Here is a 23,823-nt window from a genome sequence, read left to right as displayed (position 1 = left end):
TACTATTTTAACCATTTTTAATTGTACAACTCAGTAGTGGTAAATATATTTATGTTGTGTTAAATGTCATCACTATCCATCTCTAGAACTTCTTCATAATCCCTCTATAAAACACTGTACCCATTTAACAATAACTCCCATTCCCACTCCCAGCCCCTGGTAATCACTGTTCTACATTCTCTCTCTATGAATGTGATTACTCTATGTACCTCATGTATGTGCACTCATAAAATATTTGTCATATTTTGACTGGCTTATTTCACTTGGCATTATTGTTTCCCAGATTCATGTATGTTACAGATTGTATCAGAATTTCATTCCTTTTTAAGGCTGAATAACTGTTTTTCTTGTGCTGCTTACTGCTGTTTCATGTATAACAAATAGCACCATGTCCATTTTATTTTGTCCATCCATTTGTCCCTTCATCTGTTGAAGGACACTTGGTTTGTTTCCACCTTTTGTCTACTGTGAATAAAGTTGGTGTGAACATGGTGTACAAATAAATAAATGTTCAAGTCCCTGCTTTCAGTTCTTTTGGGATATATACCCAGAAGTGGAATTGCTGGACCATATGATGATCCTATATGTAACTCTTTGAGTAACCACCATTCTGTTTTCCACTGTGGCTGCACCATTTTCCATTCTTACCATCAATGCACAAGGTTTCCAATTTCTCCACATCCTCACCAACACTTTTTTTTTTTTTAGTAGTCACTGTAATGGGTGTGAAGTGAGAGGGATTTGACTTTTGTGTTTCCGTAATGATCAGTGATGTTGAGCATCTGTTCATGTGCTTATTAGCCATTTGTGTATCTTTTTTGGAGAAGTGTCTATTCAAGTCTTTTGGCCATTTTTGAATTGGGTTGTTTGTTTTGTTGTTGTTGTCTCGTGAATTTTGTTGCTATCTGGGCATTTTAGGTAACATATGGTAACAATTCTGGAATCTGATTCCCCTCTCCCTCTCTGTGGATTATTGTTTGCTTGTTTATTTGTTTAGTGACCTGGGTGGAGTATTTTGGTAAAGTCTATTTCCCTTGCAGTGTGAAGCCTGTAATGGCACACCTCAGAGTTTACAGTCTTGACTATATACATCTTTATTTGGGATGATTAGCTGGGCTATCTTTGACTGTTTCTCTCTCTGATTTTTCTCTTATCTGTCTCATTGGGTATTACATCCAGCTGTTAGGCTCTACTAATTGCTGGATGACTAGTCTGTTACTTTGACAGTGTTCTGGTGCATAAATTGCCTCACAGTCTTGTCCAGTTGTCTCCAGGCAGGTATATTAGTTGAGACTAGTTATTGGGAATGGTTGGTAGCCTCTGATCTTGCTGGCTTCTCCAGGCATGAGACCTCTACTCTACCTTCAAGCTTGGAACAGGACAATCAGGGACTGTCGTGCCAGGGGTAGAGCCTCTGGGTAGGGGCTGGGTTGGGGAAAGAAGCCCCCAAACTCTTGGATGCACTAACAAGATATTTAGCCTCTTCAACTTGGGGAGGGGGAGAAATGCTGAAGGACTGCTCTTCCTGGTGATGGAGAACTAAGGGGAGAGGGGACCCCGTTTTCTTCGTCACCAGTCTGGAGTGGAGCTTCTGTGAAGCTGAACTGCAGTGGGGGAGAGAAGCAGCGGGTCTTAGCTAATGTTCAAAGGACTCACACTTTTCTCGCTGAGATTTAGTATTTTTCTTGACTACATGTTTCTTCATTTGCTATATGCTCTTAGAACAATTTCAGAGACTTGAAAAATATTTTTAATATTTTATTCTCCAGTTATTGTTGTTTCACTGGCAACTGGTCCACGGGGCTGCTCACATCAGCATTCTGGAAGTGGACTTTATGAACTTGCATCCTTCAACAACTTCTTCTTCTTCCTCTTCTTTTTTTTTTTTTTCATTATGTTCAGTTAGCCACCAAGCCAGTCCTGCAAGAAATATGAATGAACTTGCATCCTTAAAATTCAGCATGCGGGGTGCCTGCCTGGCTCAGTCGATAGAGCATGTGACTCTTGATCTCAAGGTCATGTGTTCAAGCCCCACATTGGGTGTGGAGCCTACTTAAAATAAAATTTTTTTTTAAATTTAAAAATTCAGCATGCATGTACCAGGAAATTCTCTTAAATAGATGCAGTGTGATTAGCACATTCAGGAAATTCAAGATGGATTCTGTACTAATAGCTGATAATTATTCTACAATGTTTACTGGGAGGAGGCTTTCTTAGACTCAGTTGTACTTTCCTACTTACAGGACAACGTGGTCCACATTTGCCTCAGACACACTCAAAGGGACACAAGAAAGGAGTCCTAGCCAGTGTCATGCCCTTTCCTGCTGGAGGTTGGCAGCAGAGGCAGACCATGTCTCAGGGGCCTGGATGTTGAGCTGCAGCGGGCATTGCTACAGCAGCCGTGCCTTATGAGCCCTGTTAAAGTCACAGAGGCAGAACTCCCAAGCCCCGCCAGACATGCTTGTTCCCAGAGATATTGGACTCAGGGGAGTCCAAGTGATAGGATCTCTACCAGGTGTTCACCAGGCTTCTAGTCAGGTGCCATTTGTCCATAAAAAGTCATTTCTAGGTGCTTTCCTCTGGCCACATAGCTATCAGCTTCCTAGAGCCAGAAATTGAACCTTGAGTCACATTCTCCTGTAGAAAGAGAAGGGGTTTGGGAGGTCTTTTATTTACAACAGTCCAAATTCAGATTTTGCCAGTTGTGCCAATACCGTCCTTTATAGCAACCTTTTTTTTCCATTTAGCATCTTGTGTGTTGAGTCACCATGCCTTCTTAGTTTTCTTTATCTGCAACAGTCCTTTAGCCTTTCTTTGTCTTTAGGACCTTGCCTTTTTGGAAGAGTGGAAGCCAGCAAATTCATAGCCTGTTTCACAGTTTCCTTATGATTAGATTCAAGTGATGCATTTTGACAGGAATACCACAGATGTGATGTTATATCCTTCTCAGTGCATCGTCTCAGGAGGCATGGGGATGTTGGTTTGTCCCATTGCTGATGATGTTGACTTTGACCACTTGGTTAAGGTGGTGTCAATCAGGTTCTACAGAGTACTGTAAAGATAAGTTTTTCTCTTCATAATTAATGAGAGACTGGTAGAGGTGATAAATGGAGAGTATATGGTAATACTATATTCCTTAACAAACTTTTATCTACTTGTTTTAGTATCCATTGATGATTCTTGCCTAAATTGGTTTTTATTGTGCTGTTGACAAATAGTGATACTCTAACTCACCATTCTTCCTACTCTGTCATTACTTATTAGCCCAATTTTATTTTTTTTAAGAACTTATTGTAATATTTATAGCTCTGTTCCTCCATGAAGCAAGCTGAATTCTTGTGTTTATTATACTGAATTCCTAAGAATTGAAATGTCCAATTAGATTTAGGTACTTGATTTTTCAAAAAATAATTTCCCTACAAAAGTAACTACAGGGTTACTTTTTTTATTTGAGCATAGTTGACACAGAATGATACATTTGTTTCAGGTATACAACTTAGTGATTTGACAAGTTTATACATTATGCTATGTACATCATAAGTATAGCTACCATCTGCCCCAGTTACAATGCTATTATAATATCATCAACTACTTAATGGGAGAACATATTTGCAAATGATATATCTGATAAGGGTTAATATCCAAAGTATATAAAGAGCGGGGTTCAGGAAAAGATGGCAGAGGAGTAGGGGACCCCATTCCAACCAGTCCCTGGAATTGAGCTGGATATCTACCAGACTATTCTGAATACTCACGAAATCAGCCTGAGATGTAAGAAGATAGATCTGGATTTCTACAAAGAGAATATTGCAGGCAGTTGGTTTCGAGGTATGAAGCGGGGAGCCGTGATTCCATGGGCACATATCCAAAGATAAACAGAAGGGGGTGGGAGCTGCCATAAGCGCTGGCGCCAGGAAGGTGAAATAACACAGGAGTGCAAAAGCCTCCTGTTCTGGGGGCCGGGCACAGACTTGCAGTCTGGTAGTGCCGGGGAAAGGACTTTAGGGCAGCCCCCTGGACTGAAACCAGAGTGGCAAGGCTCCACGTGTGAACTGGGGGTGGCTGGCAGTTTTAGAAGCACAAAGGGCAGAGATGTGCCCCGACTTGGAGGCAAGGACTGGGAGCACTGCTGAGGGGCGCACAACCCTGGACGCTGCAGTTTATAGCAGCACAGACAGAAACGGAGATAGTGTGGCCTGGAGAGCTCATTGAAGAACAGACTGCGATTTCTCTGCTCTGAGGCAGAGGGTTGGAAAGTCTCTTTTGCTCTGACTCTGAAGAGACACACAAAGCCACCAGAGAACAAAAGCCCCAAAAGACTGGTTTTCACTGAGCCCATTCCCACCCCCCACAGGGGGCAGGACAACTCTGCCCAAAAAGGGTTGCCAGAGTAACAGTGCGGCAGGCCCCTCCCCCAGAAGGCAGGCTGGAAGAACAAGAAGCCAACTACCCTAAGGTCCCTATAAAACAGGTGCATCTTGCTTGGGTTGTGGTCAATAATTTAGACTCTGTACATTCCCTCAACCACCCCTCAACAGAATGACTAGGAGGAGGAACACCCAAAAGTGGAAAGACTCAGAGACTGTAACTTCTGCCACAGATTTACAAATGGATACAGATATAACCAAGATGTCGGAGATGGAATTCAGACTAGGAATTGTGAAGACAATAGCTAGAATGGAGAAATCAATTAATGGCAACATAGAGTCTCTAAGGGCAGAAATAAAAGCTGAATTGGCAGAACTTAAAAATGCTATCAGTGAGATCCCATCTAATCTAGATAATCTAACAGCTAGGGTAAGCGAGGCAGAAGAACGAATTAGTGACCTAGAAGACCAATCAATATACAAAAAGGCAAAAGAGGCCAGGAAAAACAACTCAAAATCCCTGAAAATAGAATCAGAGAAATAAGTGACCCCATCCAGTGTTCCAGTGTCAGAGTTATCGGGATCCCTGAGGGGGGCTGGAGAGAGAGGACTAGAAGATACATTTGAGCAAATCATAGCTGAGAACTTCCCTAATCTGGGGAATGAAACAAACATTTGTGTCCTAAAGGCAAAGAGGATGCTTCCCAATATCAAGGAAGACAGACCAGTGCCCCAGCATGTAATAGTAAAACTCGCAAATCTTAGAATCAAGGAAACCATTTTAAGGGCAGTTGGGGGGAAGAAATTCCTTACGTACAGAGGGAGGAACATCAGAATAATGTCAGACCTATCCACAGAGACCTGGCAAGTCAGAAAGGGCTGGCAAGACATGTTCAGGGTACTAAACAAGAAGAACATGCAGCCAAGAATACTTTGTCCAGCAAGGCTGTCATTTAGAATGGCTGGAGAGATGCAGAGCTTCCAAGACCAGCAGAAACTGAAAGAATATGTGACCACTAAGCCAGCCCTGCAAGAAATATTAAGGGGGCTTTATAAAAGGAGAGAGACCCCAAGAGTGATATACAACAGAAATTTACAGGGACAATCTATAAAAACAACGTCTTCACAGGCAACATGATGACAATTAATTCATATCTTTCAATAATCACTCTCAACGTGAATGTCATAAATGCTCCCGTGAAACAGCACAGGGTTGCAAATTGGATAAAATGACAGGACCCATCCATATGCTGTCTACAAGAGACTCATTTTGAACCTAAAGATACATCCAGACTGAAAGTGAAGGGATGGAGATCCATCTTCCATGCCAACGGACCTCAAAAGAAAGCTGGGGTAGCAATTCTTACATCAGATAAATTAGATTTTAAAGATTTCTTCTTTAATTTGACAGAGAGAGACCCAGCGAGAAAGGGAACAAGCAGGGGGAGTGGGAGAGGGTGAAGCAGGCTTCCTGCCGAGCAGGGAGCCTGATGTGGGTCCTGATCCCAGGACCCCAGGATCATGACCCGTGCCGAGAGCAGACGCCCAATGACTGAGCCACCCAGACACCCCAAGATTTTAAGCTAAAGACTGTAGTTAAAGACACAGAAGGACACTATATTATTCTTAAAGGGTCTATCCAACAAGAAGATCTAACAATTGTAAATATCTTAAACCCCAACATGGGAGCAGCCATCTACCTAAGCCAACTGTTAACCAAAATAGTCATATTGATAACAATACATTAACTGCAGGAGACCTCAGTACTCCACTCTCAGCAATAGATCATCTAAGCAGAAAATCAACAAAGAAACAAGAGCTTTGAATGACACACTGGACCAGATGGACCTCATAGATACATACAGAATATTCCACCCTAAAACAACAGAATACTCATTCTTCTCAAGTGCACATGGAACTGTCTCCAGAATAGACCACATCCTGGGTCACAAATCAGGTCTCAACCAATACCAAAAGATTGAGATTATTCCCTGCATATTCTCAGACCACAATGCTTTAAAAGAGGACTCAATCACAAGAAAAAATTTGGCAGAAATTCAAACATTTGGAAGCTAAAGACCACTCTGCTCAATAATGTTTGGGTCAACTGAGAATTCAAGGAAGAACTTAAACAATTCATGGAAACCAATGACAATGAAAACACATCAGTCAAAACCTATGGGATACTGCAAAGGTATATAGCCATCCAAGCCTCACTCAAAAAAATAGAAAAATCCTGAATTCACTAACTTTACACCTTAAAGAACTAGAGTAAAATTAACAAGTGATGCCTAAGCCACACATTAGAAGAGAAATAAGATTAGAGCAGAGATCAATGAGTTAGAAACCAGAAACAGTAGATCAGATCAACGAAACTAGAACCTGGTCCTTTGAAAGAATTAATAAGATCTATAAATCACTGACCAGACTTCTCCAAAAGAAAAGAGGACCCAAATTAATAAAATTATGAATGAAAGGGGAGAGATTACAACTAACACCAAGGAAATAGAAACAATTCTTAGAAATTATTATCAACAGCTGTATGCCAATAAATTAAGCAACCTGGAAGAAATAGATGCCATCCTGGAAACCTGTATACTTCCAAGACAAACTGGAAGAAATTGACAACCTGAATAGACCAGTAACCAGTAACAAGATGGAAGCAGTGATCAAAAACTTCCCAAAAAACAAGAGTCCAGGGCCTGATGGATTCCCTGGAGAATTCTACCAAACATTCAGAAAAGAAATACCTATTCTCCTGAAGCTGTTTCAAAAAATAGAAACAGAAGGAAAGCTTCCAGACTCATTCTGTGAGGCCAGAATTACCTTAATCCCCAAACCAGGCAAAGACCCCATCAAAAAGAATTTCAGACTGATATCCTGATGAATATGGATTCCAAAATTCTCAATGAAATCCTAGCTAATAGGATCCAACAATACATTTAAAGGATCATCCACCACAACCAAGTGGGATTTATCCCTGGGATGCAAGGGTGGTTCAATATTTGCAAATCAATCAGTGTGATAGAACACATTAATAAGAGGAGAGGGAAGAACCGTATGGTCCGCTCAATTGATGCAGAAAAAGCATTTGACAGAAACTCCTTTTCTGATTAAAACTCTTCAGAGTATAGAGATGAGGGAACATTCCTCTATTTCATACAATCCTTCTATGAAAAACCCACAGCGAATATCATCCTCAATGGGGAAAAGAGGAGAGACATTCTCTTAAGATTAGGAATACGTCAACGATGCCCACTTTCGCCACTATTGTTCAACATAGTACTAGATGTCCTAGCAACAGCAATCAGACAACAAAAAGAAATAAGAGGTATCCAACTTGGCAAAGAAGAATTCAAACTCTCTTTCTTCACAGATGACGTGATACTTTATGTGGAAAACTCAAAAGAGTCCACCCCCAAATTACTAGAACTCATACAGCAATTCAGTAATGTGGCAGGATACAAAATCAATGCACAGAGATCAGTTGCTTTCTTATACACTAACGATGCAACTGTAGAAGGAGAAATTAGAGAAACAATTCCATTTACAGTAGCACCAAAAACCATAAGATACCTCGGAATAAGCCTAACAAAAGAGGTAAAGGGTCTATACTCTAGGAACTACACAACACTTACGAAAGAAATTGAATAAGACCCAAAAATGAAAAACATTGCATGCTCATGAATCAGAAGAATAAACATTGTTAAAAATGTCTATGCTGCCCAGAGCAATCTATACCTTCAACACCATCCCAAATCAAAATTCCAATGACATTTTTTCAAAGTGCTGGAACAAACAATCCTAAAATTTGTATGGAATCAGAAAAGACCACGAATCACCAAGGAAATGTTGAAAAAGAGAAACAAAGCTGGGGGCATCACGTGCCCGATTTCAAGCTATATTACAAAGCAGTAATCACCCAGACAGCATGGTACTGGCAGAAAAACAGACATATAGACCAATGGAACAGAATAGAGAACCCAGATATGGACCCTCAACTCTATGGCCAAATAATCTTTGACAAAGCAGGAAAGAATATGCAATGGAAAAAAGACCGTCTCTTCAATAAATGGTGCTGGGAAATTGGACAGCTATATACAGAAGAATGAAACTCGACCATTCTCTTACCCCGTACACAAAGATAAACTCAAAATGGATGAAAACCTCAATGTGAGACAGGAATCCATCAAAATCCTAGGGAAGAACATAGGCAGTAACCTCTTCAACATTGGTCACAGCAACTTCTTTCAAGATACATCTTCAAAGTCAAGGGAAACAAAATCAAACATGAACTTTTTGGACTTAAGTTAAAAAGCTTCTGCAGAGCAAAGAACCAGTCAACAAAATAAAGAGGCAGTCCACAGAATGGGAGAAGATATTTACAAATGACACTACAGATAAAGGGCTAGTATCCAAGATCTATAAAGAACTTCTCAAACTCAACACCCAAGAAACAAATAATCCAGTCAAAAAATGGGTAGAAGACATGAACAGACACTTCTCCAAAGAAGACATACAAATGGCTAACAGACACATGAAAAAATGTTCATCATTAACCATCAGGGAAATTCAAATCAAAACCACATTGAGATACCACCTTACACCAGTTAGAATGGCAAAAATCGAAAAGGCAAGAAACAAATGTTGGAGAGGTTGTGAAGAAAGGGGAACCCTCTTACACTGTTGGTGGGAATGCAAGTTGGTACACCCACTTTGGAAAACAGCATGGATGTGCCTCAAAAAATTAAACACAGAGTGACCCTTTGACCCAGCAATTACACTACTGGGTATTTACCCCAAAGACACAGATGTAGTGAAAAGAAGGGCCATATGCACCCCAATGTTCATAGCAGCAATGTCCACAATAGCCAAACTGTGGAAATAGCCAAGATGCCCTTCAGCAGATGAATGGATAAAGAAGATGTGGTCCATATATACAATGGAATATTACTCAGCCATCAGAAAGGATGAATACTCAGCTTTTACATCAACATGGGGGTGCCTGGGTGGCTCAGTCATTAAGTGTCCGCCTTCAGCTCAGGTCATGATCCCAGGGTCCTGGGATCAAGCCCCGCATCTGGCTCTCTGCTCAGCGGGAAGCCTGCTTCTCCTTCTCCCACTCCCCCTGCTTACGTTCTCTCTCTTGCTGTGTCTCTCTCTGTCAAATGACTAAATAAAATCTTTTTTTTTAAAAAAATCCTTTACATCCACATGGATGGGACTGGAGGAGATTATGCTAAGTGAAATAAGTCAAGCAGAGAAAGTCAATTATCACATGGTTTCACTTATTTGTGGAGCATAAGGAACAGCATGGAGGACATTAGGAGAAGGAAGGGAAAAATAAAGGGGGGGAAATCGGAGGGAGAGATGAACCATGAGAGACTGTGGAATTGAGAAACAGAGTGACAGTTTTGGAGTGGAGGGGCATTGGGGGATGGGTTGGCCCGGTGGTGGGTATTAAGGAGGGCACGTATTGCATGGAGCACTGGGTGTTATACAAAAACAATGAATTGTGGAACACTACATCAAAAACTAATGATGTATGGTGACTAACGTAACATAATAAAATAAAATTTAAAAAGAAGTATATAAAGAACTTATACAACTCAACCCCAAAAATACCAAACAATATGGTTGAAAAATGGGTAGAGGACCTAAATAGACATTTTTCAAAAGAGGACATAGTGGTGGCCAGCAGACACATGGAAAGATGCTCAACATCACTCATCATCAAGGAAATAGAAATCAAAACCACAATAAGATATCAGCTCACACCTGTTAAAATGGCTAAAATCTAGAATTTGGTACCTAAATCTGAAGTGAAGAAACCTGTCAGACTAGCATTTTGACATATCCGGATTAGTACAACTATGTGTCTGAAAGGTTGGGAGACTATCTTGCTGAAGGTTCCTGTCATACAGGCAGGAAGAGGGACCCATCTGATGGGGAGGCCTGGGCATCTGCTCATGTTTCTGTCTGGCTATGCATGGGGATATATGACGGTAACCTAAGAGAATATTAGGAGACTGTGTAAAATGTCAAATCATTGAGTGAGTGAAAAAGTCTGCTGCCCAAATGGTTGAAAAAAGAGCCATATCATAAAGGTTCTATTTTATGAAAATTATGTAACCTGCTTAAGCACCAAGTCATTGAACCCTATGCTCATAAATTATCACATAAATGGGTTGCAGTAAATGCATGAGAGAACTGGACTTCAACATAAAACTTTATGCCAAAGAATATTTGTGTCTCTGGGTGGTATGATGAGCCAAAAATAGCTTTTTATAAAGGTTTCATTTGTTGTTTGGGTCAGCTTGTGTTCATTGCAAAAAATATCTGTATTTGCCACTTTTAATGGTTTCTCATGCTGCTATTTATAGACTAACTTAGCAATTCTTTAAAGGGTGAATAAGCAGTATGGCGTTCATTTTCTCAATTTTATTTTCATGTAAAAACTCCTTTTTAAGTATATAGTTTTTAAACCTCTTGCTTTGTACTTTTCTCACATTTTTATCTCTCTTTCATAGGTACCTCCTATTTAACAGACATTGTGTGGTGGGCAGGCACAATTGCAAGTAAGTACCCAGTGTGGTGAAAAGCTTGGTGTGCTTTCTTTCTTAAGATCAGTCATTCTTCTGGCAGATCTGGAGGAGGTGGAATGAGTGTGGCTTCGTTCTTTGGGATGAGGACCAGGGTGGGAGGCATTGGTGGGGGAGATAGAGGCTCCTACTGCCTGCAGTTAGCTCTGAATATAGTCCAGCTCAGACTGTCCTGGGCCCAAAGAAACTAAAACAGCTCCTGCTTACTCATCTTTAGTCATGCTGTTGATATTTCGTGAAATTTCATGTTTTGGTGAACATAATTGATTTTACAAAGGAGAGTTTCTTCACTTAGCCTTCAGTACAGGATCATGTACTATTGTATAAAAGAGGTCATGTGCACAGGTTATGTGCTGTCATATAAAAATAAATAATAAAATTGGGGTTTGGAACCCTAAATATATAAAGAAAAATTGTATTAAATAATCTAGAAATATCATGAGGTTTACTTGTCACACATTGTCTTCGAGGTGAGACGTTGTCTAGTGGATGTTGTTTCCTTTCATTGAGGAGCTCATCGTTAAGATCTGTCTTGGTCTAGCTCTGGGTGCAGTCCCGTGCAGGCAGTAGTTTCTCCAGCTGGTGTATGAGCAGCATGTCACTGTGGCCCACTAGTCTATACTGGAGTAGATTCCAGGCCATTGAGACGACAGGAAATTCTACATGATCAGTCTTAAAAGGAGAATGTGTGAAGGAGAGAGTGGAAATATACTTTGTTGCACCCATTGTCAGTCACTGCCATTTAGTTTGGGAATTTCCACAGAGGGCTGAAACTACTCCTGACCTGTTGGGTCATGATGCTCTGGGGCCTGCTGTCCTCTGCCTTCAGGACCCTTTATTATGCAAGTGATGCCCCATATTTACTTCCTCACCAGTAATGAAAAGAAATAGCCCTTTCAGAGCAGAGCCTTGCCAAATTAAACTCTGATCATTGCTAAAAGAGAGCTGTAATTGCAAGTGGTATTCTTGTGATTCTCTTGACAGTGGCTGTTGGCCAGATTGGAAACTTCCTGGCTTACACTGCGGTCCCCACAGTCCTGGTGACTCCACTGGGTGCCCTTGGAGTGCCGTTTGGGTGAGAATTGGGATTCTGTGTTTTGGTTTTTAATGTGTAGTTTAGATTTTTAAAAAAACTTTACATTTTAAATGTTTCTATTCAAATAATAACAGCAAAATTATAACTGAAGGTAGGTCTTCAGTATTCTACTCTATGGTTTAATTTTATCCTTCAAATTATTTTTTTGAATTATTAACCCTTCTCTTAGAAATTTGCTTTAGTATATTTCAGACCCTAACTTATGCATGGACATTAGTGAATGTGATTCTGTCTTTCTCCTGGTCTTTGCCCTGGAAGACTTCCTAGAAACTAGAGTCTTCCTGGTGCCTTGGCAAGTGATTCTGAGAAATCATTAAGCAAAACTAGTCAATTGGTGTTTTATTTGTGTGTCTAGCATCCCCTACCAGACACTGAACAATTCTCCCACTCCACCCTGGGAAACTATGGAGGTAGGACAAATGACACATGGGCACCAATGGGTATAAAATAGAATTTATAACTCATAACAGTTAACAGCAGATGAATCCCCATGCGTAGGAGAAGGGCTTCTGTGTGGTCTGGAGGGATATGAGGGAGGTGGGGCTTTGGGTTTTATTGTAGTTAGAAAGTGAGTCGGGTGGAGGTTCCCACCCTCAGCAGGGGCTTGCATGGTTTGAAATTTCTCCCATTGCCAAGGGCCTGAGGGTACTAGGGTCTGAGGTTATTAGCAGGCTTTCTTATCAGGGGCAAAGGGCAAAGTAGGATTGGGGACTTGAATGCTGTCAGCCACCATGCATTATAAGTGGAGTCTTTGTATTACATTTGGTTTACCTACAAAAATGATTTTATGAGACATTTATTGAATAGCTCAACACATATCCTTCCAGGAACCTATTTATACTCTGTTTTACTTTGAAGAAATTAAGAAACATATGATAGAAGAGAAATAAAATCCAAGTTTCTAACTCATTTATATAGTGGTATTCTGCTGTATTTTAGACAGATTCCTTTTTTTTTTTTTTAATTTATTTATTTGACCGAGAGAGACACAGTGAGAGAGGGAACACAAGCAGGGGGAGTGGGAGAGGGAGAAGCAGACTTCCTGCCGAGCAGGGAGCCCGATGTGGGGCTCAATCCCAGGACCCTGGGATCATGACCCGAGCCGAAGGCAGACGATTAACCATCTGAGCCACCCAGGAGCCCCTGATTCCCAGATCCTTTCAGAGAAGTGTGTCTATGATGGATATATTTAAATTGTACTTTAAAGTCAGTTAGGCTAGGGGCACCTGGGTGGCTCAGTCGGTTAAGCAGCTGCCTTTGGCTCAGGTCGTGATCGCAGGCTCCTGGGATTGAGTCCTGCATTGGACTCCTTGCTCAGTGGGAAGTCTGCTTTTCCCTCTGCCTACTCTGCCTGCTCTGCCTGCCACTCCCCCTGCTTATGCTCTCTCTCTCTCTGACAAATAAGTAAAATCTTTAAAAAAAATAAAGTCAATTTGGCTTCAAGATCCTGTAGCCTAAAAAGCACAAATGTTTTCTACAGGCTAACATTTGGAAATGTGTTTGTAGAATGTTCTTATCCAAACAAAAGACTAATATCACATGTAGCTTGATGTTGCTTTGTGTTTGGATGGCTCTAAAGAGCTTGGATTGCATGAGGGGTACTCACTTCAGGGAATCACTGCTGTAGCTTCCCAGAGCCCAGCCTCACTCTTTGATCTGTTCTCCTGAAAAAAACATCAGGCAAATAAATAATCTGACCCTGGGGTCTTTGCACATTGCACATTTAATACGCATATTTTAAAATATCTTGCCTAGTTAAATTCCAAAGAACTATTCTCATGGCTTTGACAATTAAGTCACCTCACCAGAAATGTTCACTGCTGCAAGTCTTCAGGAGACAGACTAGAAATAGAGAAGAGAAATAGAATAGACTAGAAATAGATGAGGAAGCCCCAAAAGAGGTCCACTTTTGTCTGTAATGATTCAATGTATGATAAAGTAATCATCACAGCATAGTACTTCTAAAAGAAGTTTAAAAACACTTTTTTTTGTAAGTAATTTCCAAATTACAGGAAAGTTACAAGATAAAGAATAATCAAAACAGGGGATGGGTTAAATGGGTGATGGAGATTAAGGAGTGCACATGTTGTGATGAGCACCGGCTGTAGTATGTAAGTTTTGAAACACTATATTGTACACCTGAAACTAATATTATACTATATATTAGCTAGCTGGAGTTTAAATGAAAACTTTAAAAAAAAAAGAATAATCACAACAACACCCATATACTCCTCACCTGTGCACACCTACTGTTAATATTTTATCCCACTTCCTCCATTATTTGCTTTCTCTGTATTAAGGTTTCTCAACCTCAACACTGTTGACATTTGAGGCCAGATCATTCTTTGTTGTGAGGGCTGATTTGTGCATTGTGGGGTGTTAGCATCCCTGGACTCCAGCGGCCAGATGCCAGGATACCCCCCCAAAAAAAATGTGTCCAGACATTACGAATGTCCTGGGAGGGGGCAAATCACCCCCAGTTGAGAACCATAAATGTGGTGTTTCCTTTGGTTTTTTTGTTCCTTTGTTTTTTATCCTTTGAGACTACATCTGTCATGACTCTTCACCCTTAAATACATCAATTTGTGTTTCCTAACACTACAAATATTCTTTTAATAACCACAGTACAATGATCAATTTCAATAAACTTAACATTGTAGTACATGTATCTAATATGCCTTCTGTATTCCAGTTTTGTTAATCCATTATACCCTTATTTTATGCCATTATCCTTTATACCTTTATTTATACCACTTATGCCATTATTTTTCCTTTGTACCATCATTTTTCCTTCTAGTACAAGATCCAGTTTAGTATTGGGAGCTGTATTTAATTGTCATGTCTCTAGTCTAAAGAGATTTTTTTTTCTTTAAATAAATAGTGTTGGGAAAACTGGTATGCAATTTGTAGGATCATCAATTTAAATCATAGCACCGTTAAAATATGATCTAAGCGAATTAAGTATTATATACAGAATGGCCATCAAATGTGGAAATAGACAAATACAACATTGAATGGTTTATTGATACTATTCTAGTGTGTGACTGAAGTGATATATTGAAGTATGTTGTCCTGCTCAGTAATGGAGGGTTCAGTGTTCTGTGTAAAGCTATGGAAAGCCCAATAAGTTAATGTGCCCAATTATCTGTTGCATATAGCTGTAGACATTTTCTGTCTCTGATTTTCACTGAATAAGCCTGCATCTCTAATATAACCCAGGGTATGTACTATGGAGGTTTAATCTGTAAAAGAGGAGGAAAAAAAAGTTTAGCTGTGTTTCCATGGTTTCTGGCCTATGTATAAGAAAAATATTTTTAGTTTTACAACTTGAAACAATGAATGTCTTTTAGATCTTAAAAGGATAAGAAATTTCTAAAGTTTGAAGTAATAACAATGAGAAGTTTAACTTACTACAGTAAAAAAATAATTTGTGAAAAAGATTAAATCAAAATGACAGTAATTAAAGGTACGACATAAAGAATTTCTTAAATTGGTCAGAATAATATGAAAAATACCAGTAGATAAAATGACAAAAGTCAAAACTGACAATTTGTTCATAAGAAAACACATTTATTCCCCTAATATTAACCCTCATTTTCAATAAAATGCTCATAAGCAACCAGATACAATGTAATAAATACCTGTGTATTTAATAAATATTTCAAAAGTAAAAAGAATGTTGGAAAGGATACCTGCTAAATATAACAAACTAGAAATATATATGTGTTCTCCTTTCTTCTCTCAGCTTTTTAAAAATAGATATAAAATTTTATAAAGTAATAATTATAATAATTTATTATTGGGTTTGTAAAAGACCCAAATAGCACAAAAAAAATAGTGCAAAAAGAAGGAAGTAGAAATTGAGCTATAGAGGAGTAACATTGTGTCTCACTGGGGTTAATTTAGTATCAATTTGAAATGTATTCTGATAAGCCCTAGAGAAACCACTAAAAAATAACAAAAAAATATGGTGAAAAAAATCAATAAGGAACTAAACTGTTACACTGGAAAAATTCACTTAATGTAAGAGAAGGCAGTAAGTGAAGAATTGGGAACAAAATGTAGAAAATAAAAAGTAAAATGGCAAACACACAAATAACAATATCATTAAAAATATTTAATGTCAGTGGATAAAACAATCCAGTAAAAAGGCAGAAATTAGGGACACCTGGGTGTCTCAGTCCGACTCTTGATTTTGGCTCAGGTCATGATCTCAGGGGTGGGATCTAGCCCGGCATCAGACTCTGCACTCAGTGCGGAGTCTGCTTGGGATTCTCTCTCTCCCTCTCCCTCTGTTCCTACCCCTGCTCTCTCTCTCTCTCTCTCTCTCTCTCTCTGAAATAAATAAATAAAAATATATTTTTTTAAAAAGGCAGAGTTTGTCAGGCTGTATAATGATCCAACTATATGCTGTCTACACAACACACTTTAGATTAAAAGATATAAATGAACTGAAAATAAAAGGAAGGAAAAGAAATATATTATGCAAACAATAGCATAAGAAAATTGGAGAGGCTACATATCAGACAAAATAAATTGTAAAACAAAAAATATTATTACTGATAGAGACATCTTATAATGACAAAAGGGTCAATCCATCAGGAAGACATAACAATTATAAACAAATATGCGCCTAAAAACAGAGCTTCAAAATATAAGAAACATACTTGAAAAGAATAAAGAGTAACAGATAATTCAACAATAATAGTTACAACTTTCAATAATGGATAGAAATATCCAAATATTTTCAGTAATGGATAGAAAAACTAGGCAAAAGATCAAGAAGGAGATAGAAGACTTGAATGATGCCATAAGCCAAGTAGACAAAATAGACATCTGTAGAACACTCCACCCAATAGTGGTAGAATTCTTTCCAAGTGTATATGGAACATTTTCCTGGATAGACCATATGCTAGGCCATAAAAAAAAATCAATAAATGTGAAAGGATTGAAACCATACAAAGTACTTTCTCTAACTATAATAGAATGAAATCAGAAAGCAAAACCAGTGAAATTTGTGAAATTTACAAATATGTGGAAATTAAACTACTTACTACTAAATGACCAATGGGTCAAAAAACTTACAAGGGAAATTAGAAAATACTTTGAGATGAATAAAAGTGGGGAGACAACTCACCAAAGCTCACATGACTCAGCTAAATCAATACCCAGAGGAAAATTTATATATATAAATGCCTGTATTAAAAAAAAAGGAAAGATCTTAAATCAACAATCTAAGAGGGCCAACTAAACCCAAAGGAAGTAGAAAGAAGGAAATAATAAAGATTAGAGTAAATAAATGAAATAGAGACTAGAAATAAATAGTGAAAAGCAGAAAAATCCAAAGATTGTCCTTTGAAAAGATCAACAAAATTGATAACCCTTCAGTTAGATTGACAGAGAAGACTGAAGTTACTAAAATCAAGAACAAAAGGGGGATATTGCCATCAACTCTACAGAAATTAGAATTATAAGCAAATAAGATGAATAACAGTATGCCAACAAATTAGATAGCTTAGACAAAATGGTCATATTCTTAGAAAGACTCAAGCTACTGAAAATATTTTAAGAATAGAAAATCTAAATAGACTTAGAGCAAATAAAGAGATTGAATTGGCAAAAAAAAAAAAAAAAAAACTTCCAAAAAGAGAAGTTGAGGTAGAGGTGGTTTCACTGATGAATTCTTTCAAACATTTAAAGAAGAATTAATAGAATTCTTCACAAACTCTTCCAAAAAATAGGAAAGATGGGAACTCTTCCCAACTCACTCTCTGAGATAATATTACCTTGTAACAAAACCAAAGAAATCACCAGAAAGGAAAACTACAAATCAATTTTCTTATTAATATAGATGGAGCAATCCTCAACAAAATACTAGCCAATTGAATTCAATATATAAAAAGGATTATACACCATGACCAAGTGGGATTTATCTCAAGAATGCAAGGTAGATTTAGCATCAGAGTAAGTTAATACACCTCATCAATAGAATAAAGGTTAAACACATTTCAGTAGACATATAAAAATCATTTTATAAAATTCAACACCCCTTCATGATGAAAACAAATCAATATGCTAGAAATAGAAGGGCACCTGGGTAGCTCAGTTGGTTAAACATCCAACTCTTCATCTCAGCTCAGGTCTTGATCTCAGGGTCGTGATTTCGAGCCCTGCATTGGGTTCCACACTGGGCATGGAGCCTACTTAAAAAAAATGCTAGAAATAAAGGGTAACTTCCTAATCTGGCAAAGTATCTCTATGAAAACCCCCCAGCTAACATCATACTTAATGGTTGAGGACTGGATGATTTCCCCCTAAGATCAGGAACAAGACATCTACTTTTGCCACTTATATTCAGCATTGTACCAAGGGCTCCAGCCAATATAGTTGGGCAGGCAAATTAAATGAATGAGAATGAATTAAAAGCCATCTTGTTTGGAAAGAAAGAAGTCAAACTATCTCTGTTAGAACCGACATGATTTTGTATATGGAAAATTCTATGGAACTGCTAAGAAACTATCAGAACTAATAAGTTCAGCAAGGGTACTGGATATAAGATCAATATACAAAAATCAATTGTATCTGTATACAGTAGCAGTGAGCATGCCAAAAATGAAATTAAGAAAACAATTCAATTATAGTATGAAAACAAAGTACTTAAGAATACATTTTTAAAAAGAAGTATAAAACTCACTCTGAAACCATAAAAATATCTTTGAAAGAAATTAATTCTAAATAAATGGTCCATATTCACATATTAACAAGAATTAATATTGTTGATGATGATACTAACTCATCTACAGATTCAGAGCAATCTCTATCAGAATCATTTGAAATTGACAAGCTGATCTTAAAATTCATATAGAAATGCAAGAGACCCAGAATAGCCCAAACAGTCATGATAAATAAATACACAGCTGGAGGACTCACACTTCTTGATTTCAAAACATTTTATAAAACTACAGTAATCAGAACAGTGTGGTACTGAGTTAAGGATAGACATATATATCAATAAAATAAAATTGAGATTCCAGAAATAAACCCTAACATTTATAGTCAACAGATTTTTACCAATGGTTAAAGACAATTTAATAAGGAAAGAACAGTCTTTTCAGTAAGTGTTGATCCAACTGGGTATCCAAATGCAAATAAATCAAGTTATACTCCTACATGTACATATACTCCCAGCCATGTGCACACTATATATAAAAAATTAACTCAAAAGGGATCGAGTACCTAAATTTAAAAGCTTAAACTATAAAACTCTTGAAGAAAAGATATAAATTTTTGTGACATTGGATTAGGCAGTGTTTCCCTAGATTTGACACATAAAGCACAAGCAACAAAAGAAAAATAGATAAATTGGGCATTATATAAATTTAAAACTTTTGTGTTTTAAAGAATGCCATCAAGGAGGTGAAAAGCCAGGAAAAAAACATGATGTCACCAAAATGGTGATGTGTGGGAATCCACTCTCTATCCCCTCACAAAGATCAATGATTGGACAGTTATCTATGAAGAGAAACAGTTCTGGGAGAGGTCTGGAGTCTGCGTAAAAAACTTTAGCAACACTGTGGAACAAAAAACCTGAGAATAACCACAAAAGAACAGAAAGAAGACAACTTCATTTTACCTGCATCATTCCTTCCCCCAAGCTGACATTGCACAGCACCAGGAGGGAACTTCTCAACCAGAAAGTGTTTTCCTTGCCAGGAAAGGAGGGGCAGGGTGAGCAACCAGCTTTCCCAACCTTTCAGGACATTGCTCCAAGGTTCTGCTTTAGTTTCACTCCACCCACACTGCAAAAGCTGACAGATAGAGGTGGCTAGGAGGAACAGGGAAGAAAAGGGATACCAATAGCAGCCATATAGTGAGAGCGATTTTGACTCACTTACCTGCTCTGCAGATAAATCCAGCAGATTTTGCCACTGAAGAAGCGAATGGCCAACACAGTTGCCACAGACACCTGGAAATTTCATATGCCCCAGAGGTATTCATATTCGTGATACTAGCCATCAAAATCCTCCTCGTTCCAATTCCCACCCCACTCTTGCCAGCTCCCAGGAACCACTTGAGCATCCATTCCAGAACTCTGTAGCTGTGTGAGTACAGGACATCAGCCTAGACTCCTACAGCTGACCGAGTGCGTGTTCAGGGTTTGCCTTTCCAGCTATGCCCTTCCATACTGTAAGGTGCCATGTGTGAGTTTGGGGCTAGCCTGTCCATTTGTGCCCTTCCGTACTGTACGCCTGAAATCTGTCCCCAACCTCCACTTCATTGTGCATGCAGGCAGGGGTACTACTGATAGAATATGCTGACAATTAGAGTCTCTGCAGCAGCCTATTGTCCTGATTAGGCCTTATCATCTGTCACTGCCCTGCACCACCATGTTCACCTGAAGGTAGCTCCTCCACGTTTGCACCTGCACACCTCCAGCCTGACCCCTATGACTGGCCTACACTGTAGTACACACACCCAAGGAAAGAAGGTGCAGCCACACCCAACAGCCAGGGCCTTTGCAGCTACCAATGAGCTTGTAGTTGGCCCTGGCCTTTACTGCCTGTCTTAGTCCTGAGCACTATGTATGTGTCTGCAACTGGACCCTACGACTACATAGGCACATGCAGCTGGCCCCTATAGCCAGCCATGTGCACACCAGCTCTCGCCATCACCACTGCCTGCCCTGATCCCTATTCATTGGACCTGAAGGCACTGCTAAAGACACCAGTAGCCCTAGCAGCCACTTCAAACCCTCACAGTTCTTGCCAAGAAACACATAGTTGTCAATGTGGAGGACCTCAGCAGCCTGAGCTGAAGAGACACTACACCCCACCAGATGTGGTGCTGCCACACACACCCATTCTTGGTACCCTGCAACACTAAACCCAAAGTCACAGCATACTCCAGTGTGCTGTTATCCATAAGTAAAAGTCTTCCTTTCCTGATGTCAGTCCCTAAAGTCCGGAAGAGGTGACAGCATTTTCAAATGCACAGACACCTATACAAGGCTACAGGGATCATGCAGAATCAGGGAAATATGACTCCTCCAAACAAACACAGTAAACCTCTGGTTACTGGCCCCAAAGAAATGGATATCCAGAAATTGCTTAACTAAGAATTCAGAAATAATTCCCTTAAAGATGCTAAGAGAACACAAACAATTTAAAGACATCTGGAAAATAACACAAGAACAAAATGAGAAGTTCAAGAAAGAGACAACCTAAAAAAGATCCAAACAAATTTTGGAGCTGAAGAATACAACTGATATACTGAAGAATTCAATAAAGAACTTCAACAGCACCCTTGACCAATCAGAAGAAAGAATTAGTTAGCTAGAAGATAGACCAATTGAAATCATCTAATCAGAGGAGCAGAAAGCAAAAAGAATGAAGAAAGACTATGGGACTAAGGCACCTTCATGGAAACAGTGTACGATTATTGGAAAAAGAGAGGGAGAAAGGGGTTAGAAAGCTTATTTAAATAAATAGTGGTTGAGAATGTCCTGAACCTGGGGAGAGATTTGGACATCCAGGTTTATAAACCTCATAGGTCACCCCAAAATTTCAATCCAAAATGATCTTCACCAAGACATATTATAATAAAACTGTCTAATATCAAAGATGAAAAGAGTATTTTAAAACTAGCAAGAGAGGGGTGCTTGGGTGGCTCAGTTGGTTAAGCATCTGCCTTCAGCTTAGGTCATGATCCCAGGATCCTAGGATCAAGACCCATGTTGGGCTCCCTGCTCAGCAGAGGAGTCTGCTTCTCCCTCTCTCTCCCCTGCTTGTGTTCTCTCTCTCTCACTTCTCTTTCAAATAAATAAATAAAGCCTTTTAAAAAAGAGAAAAGAAAAAACAGCAAGAGAAAAAAATTCTCTCTCCAAGGAAACTCCCATATTATGAGCAGATTTCTTACAAAAGACCTTGTAAGCCAGGAGATAATGGGATGGTATATTCAAAGTGTTGAAAAAAAGAAACTATTGGGGTGCCTGGGTTAAGTGTCTACCTTCAGCTCAGGTCATGATCCTAGGGTTCTGGGATCAAGCCCCGCATCAGGCTCCCTCCTCTGTGGGGAAGCCTGCCTCTCCCTCTCGTACTCCCCCTGCTTGTGTTCCCTCTCTCGCTGTGTCTCTCTCTGTTAAATAAATAAATAAAATCTTTAAAAAAAATGAAAAAAAGAAACTGTATAGCAAGAATACTTTACCCAGGAAAGTTTCCTTCAAAATTTTTTTATTGTTATGTTAATCACCATACATTACATCATTAGTTTTTCTTAATTTTGTGTTGTTATGTTAATCACCATACCATATCACCATATGTCAATCACCATCATTAGTTTTTGATGTAGTGTTCTGTGATTCATCATTTGTGCATAACACCCAGTGCTCCACGCAGAATGTGCCCTCTTTAATAACCATCACCAGGCTAACCCATCCCCCCACCCCCCTCCCCTATAGAACCCTCAGTTTGTTTTTCAGAGTCCATCATCTCTCATGGTTCGTCTCCCCCTCTAACTTACTCCCCTTCATTCTTCCCCTCCTGCTATCTTCTTCCTTTTTTTTTCTTAACATATATTGGATTATTGTTTCAGAAGTACACATCTGTGATTCAATAGTCTTGCACAGTTCACAGCGCTCACCATAGCACATACCCTCCCCAATGTCTATCACCCAGCCACCCCATCCCTCCCACCCCCCACCACTCCAGCAACCCTCAGTTTCTTTCCTGAGATTAAGAATTCGTCATATCACTGAGGTCATATGATACATGTCTTTCTCTGATTGACTTATTTCATTCAGCATAACACCCTCCAGTTCCATCCACGACGTTGCAAATGGCAAAACCTCATTCCTTTTGATGCCTGCATAATATTCCATTCTGTATATATACCATATCTTCTTTATCCATTCATCTGTCCATGGACATCTTGGCTCTTTCCACAGTTTGGCTATTGTGAACATTGCTGCTATAAACATAGGGGTGCACGTACCCCTTCGGATCCCGACATTTGTATCTTTGGGGTAAATACCCAGTAGTGCAATTGCTGGATCGTATGGTAGCTATATTTTTAACTGTTTGAGGAACCTCCATACTGTTTTCCAGAGTGGTTGCACCAGTTTGCATTCCCACCAACAGTGTAGGAGGGTTCCCCTTTCACCGCATCCCCGCCAACGTCTGTGTTTCCTGACTTGTTCATTTTAGCCATTCTGACGGGTGTGAGGTGGTATCTCATTGAGGTTTTGATTTGGATTTCCCTGATGCCGAGCGATGTTGAGCACTTTTTCATGTGCCTGTTGGCCATTTGGATGTCTTCTTTGGAAAAATGTCTGTTCATGTCTTCTGCCCATTTCTTTTTTTTTTAATTTTTTATTGTTATGTTAATCACCATACATTACATCATTAGTTTTTGATGCAGTGTTCCATGATTCATTGTTTGTTCATAACACCCAGTGCTCCATGCAGAACGTGCCCTCCTCAATACCCATCACCAGGCTAACCCATCCCCCCACCCTCCTCCCCTCTAGAACCCTCAGTTTGTTTTTCAGAGTCCATCATCTCTCATGGTTCGTCTCCCCCTCTGACTTACTCCCCTTCATTCTTCCTCTCCTGTTATCTTCTTCTTTTTCTTTTTTCTTAAAATGTGTTGCATTATTTGTTTCAGAAGTACAGGTCTGTGATTCAACAGTCTTGCACAATTCACAGCGCTCACCGTAGCACATACCCTACCCAATGTCTATCACCCAGCCACCCCATCCCTC

General features: G+C 39.3%; 1 protein-coding gene across 1 annotated transcript in view; it reads left to right on the top strand.

Annotated features, from left to right (window-relative positions):
- The window catches only part of NIPA1 (NIPA magnesium transporter 1), an 88,654-nt gene that overhangs the window by 47,702 nt on the left and 17,129 nt on the right, over nucleotides 1-23,823 (top strand). The window contains exons 2-3 of the mRNA XM_025852101.2: nucleotides 10,898-10,945; nucleotides 11,954-12,044. Coding sequence (XP_025707886.1) covers nucleotides 10,898-10,945; nucleotides 11,954-12,044 — 139 coding nt within the window. The remainder of the gene's footprint in view (nucleotides 1-10,897; nucleotides 10,946-11,953; nucleotides 12,045-23,823) is intronic.

Source organism: Callorhinus ursinus, unplaced genomic scaffold, assembly GCF_003265705.2.
Source record: "Callorhinus ursinus isolate GAN/ISIS: 27379988/994484 unplaced genomic scaffold, GSC_fseal_2.0 scaffold78, whole genome shotgun sequence".
Lineage (NCBI taxonomy): Eukaryota > Metazoa > Chordata > Mammalia > Carnivora > Otariidae > Callorhinus > Callorhinus ursinus.
This window is presented reverse-complemented; position numbering and strand designations above follow the sequence as displayed.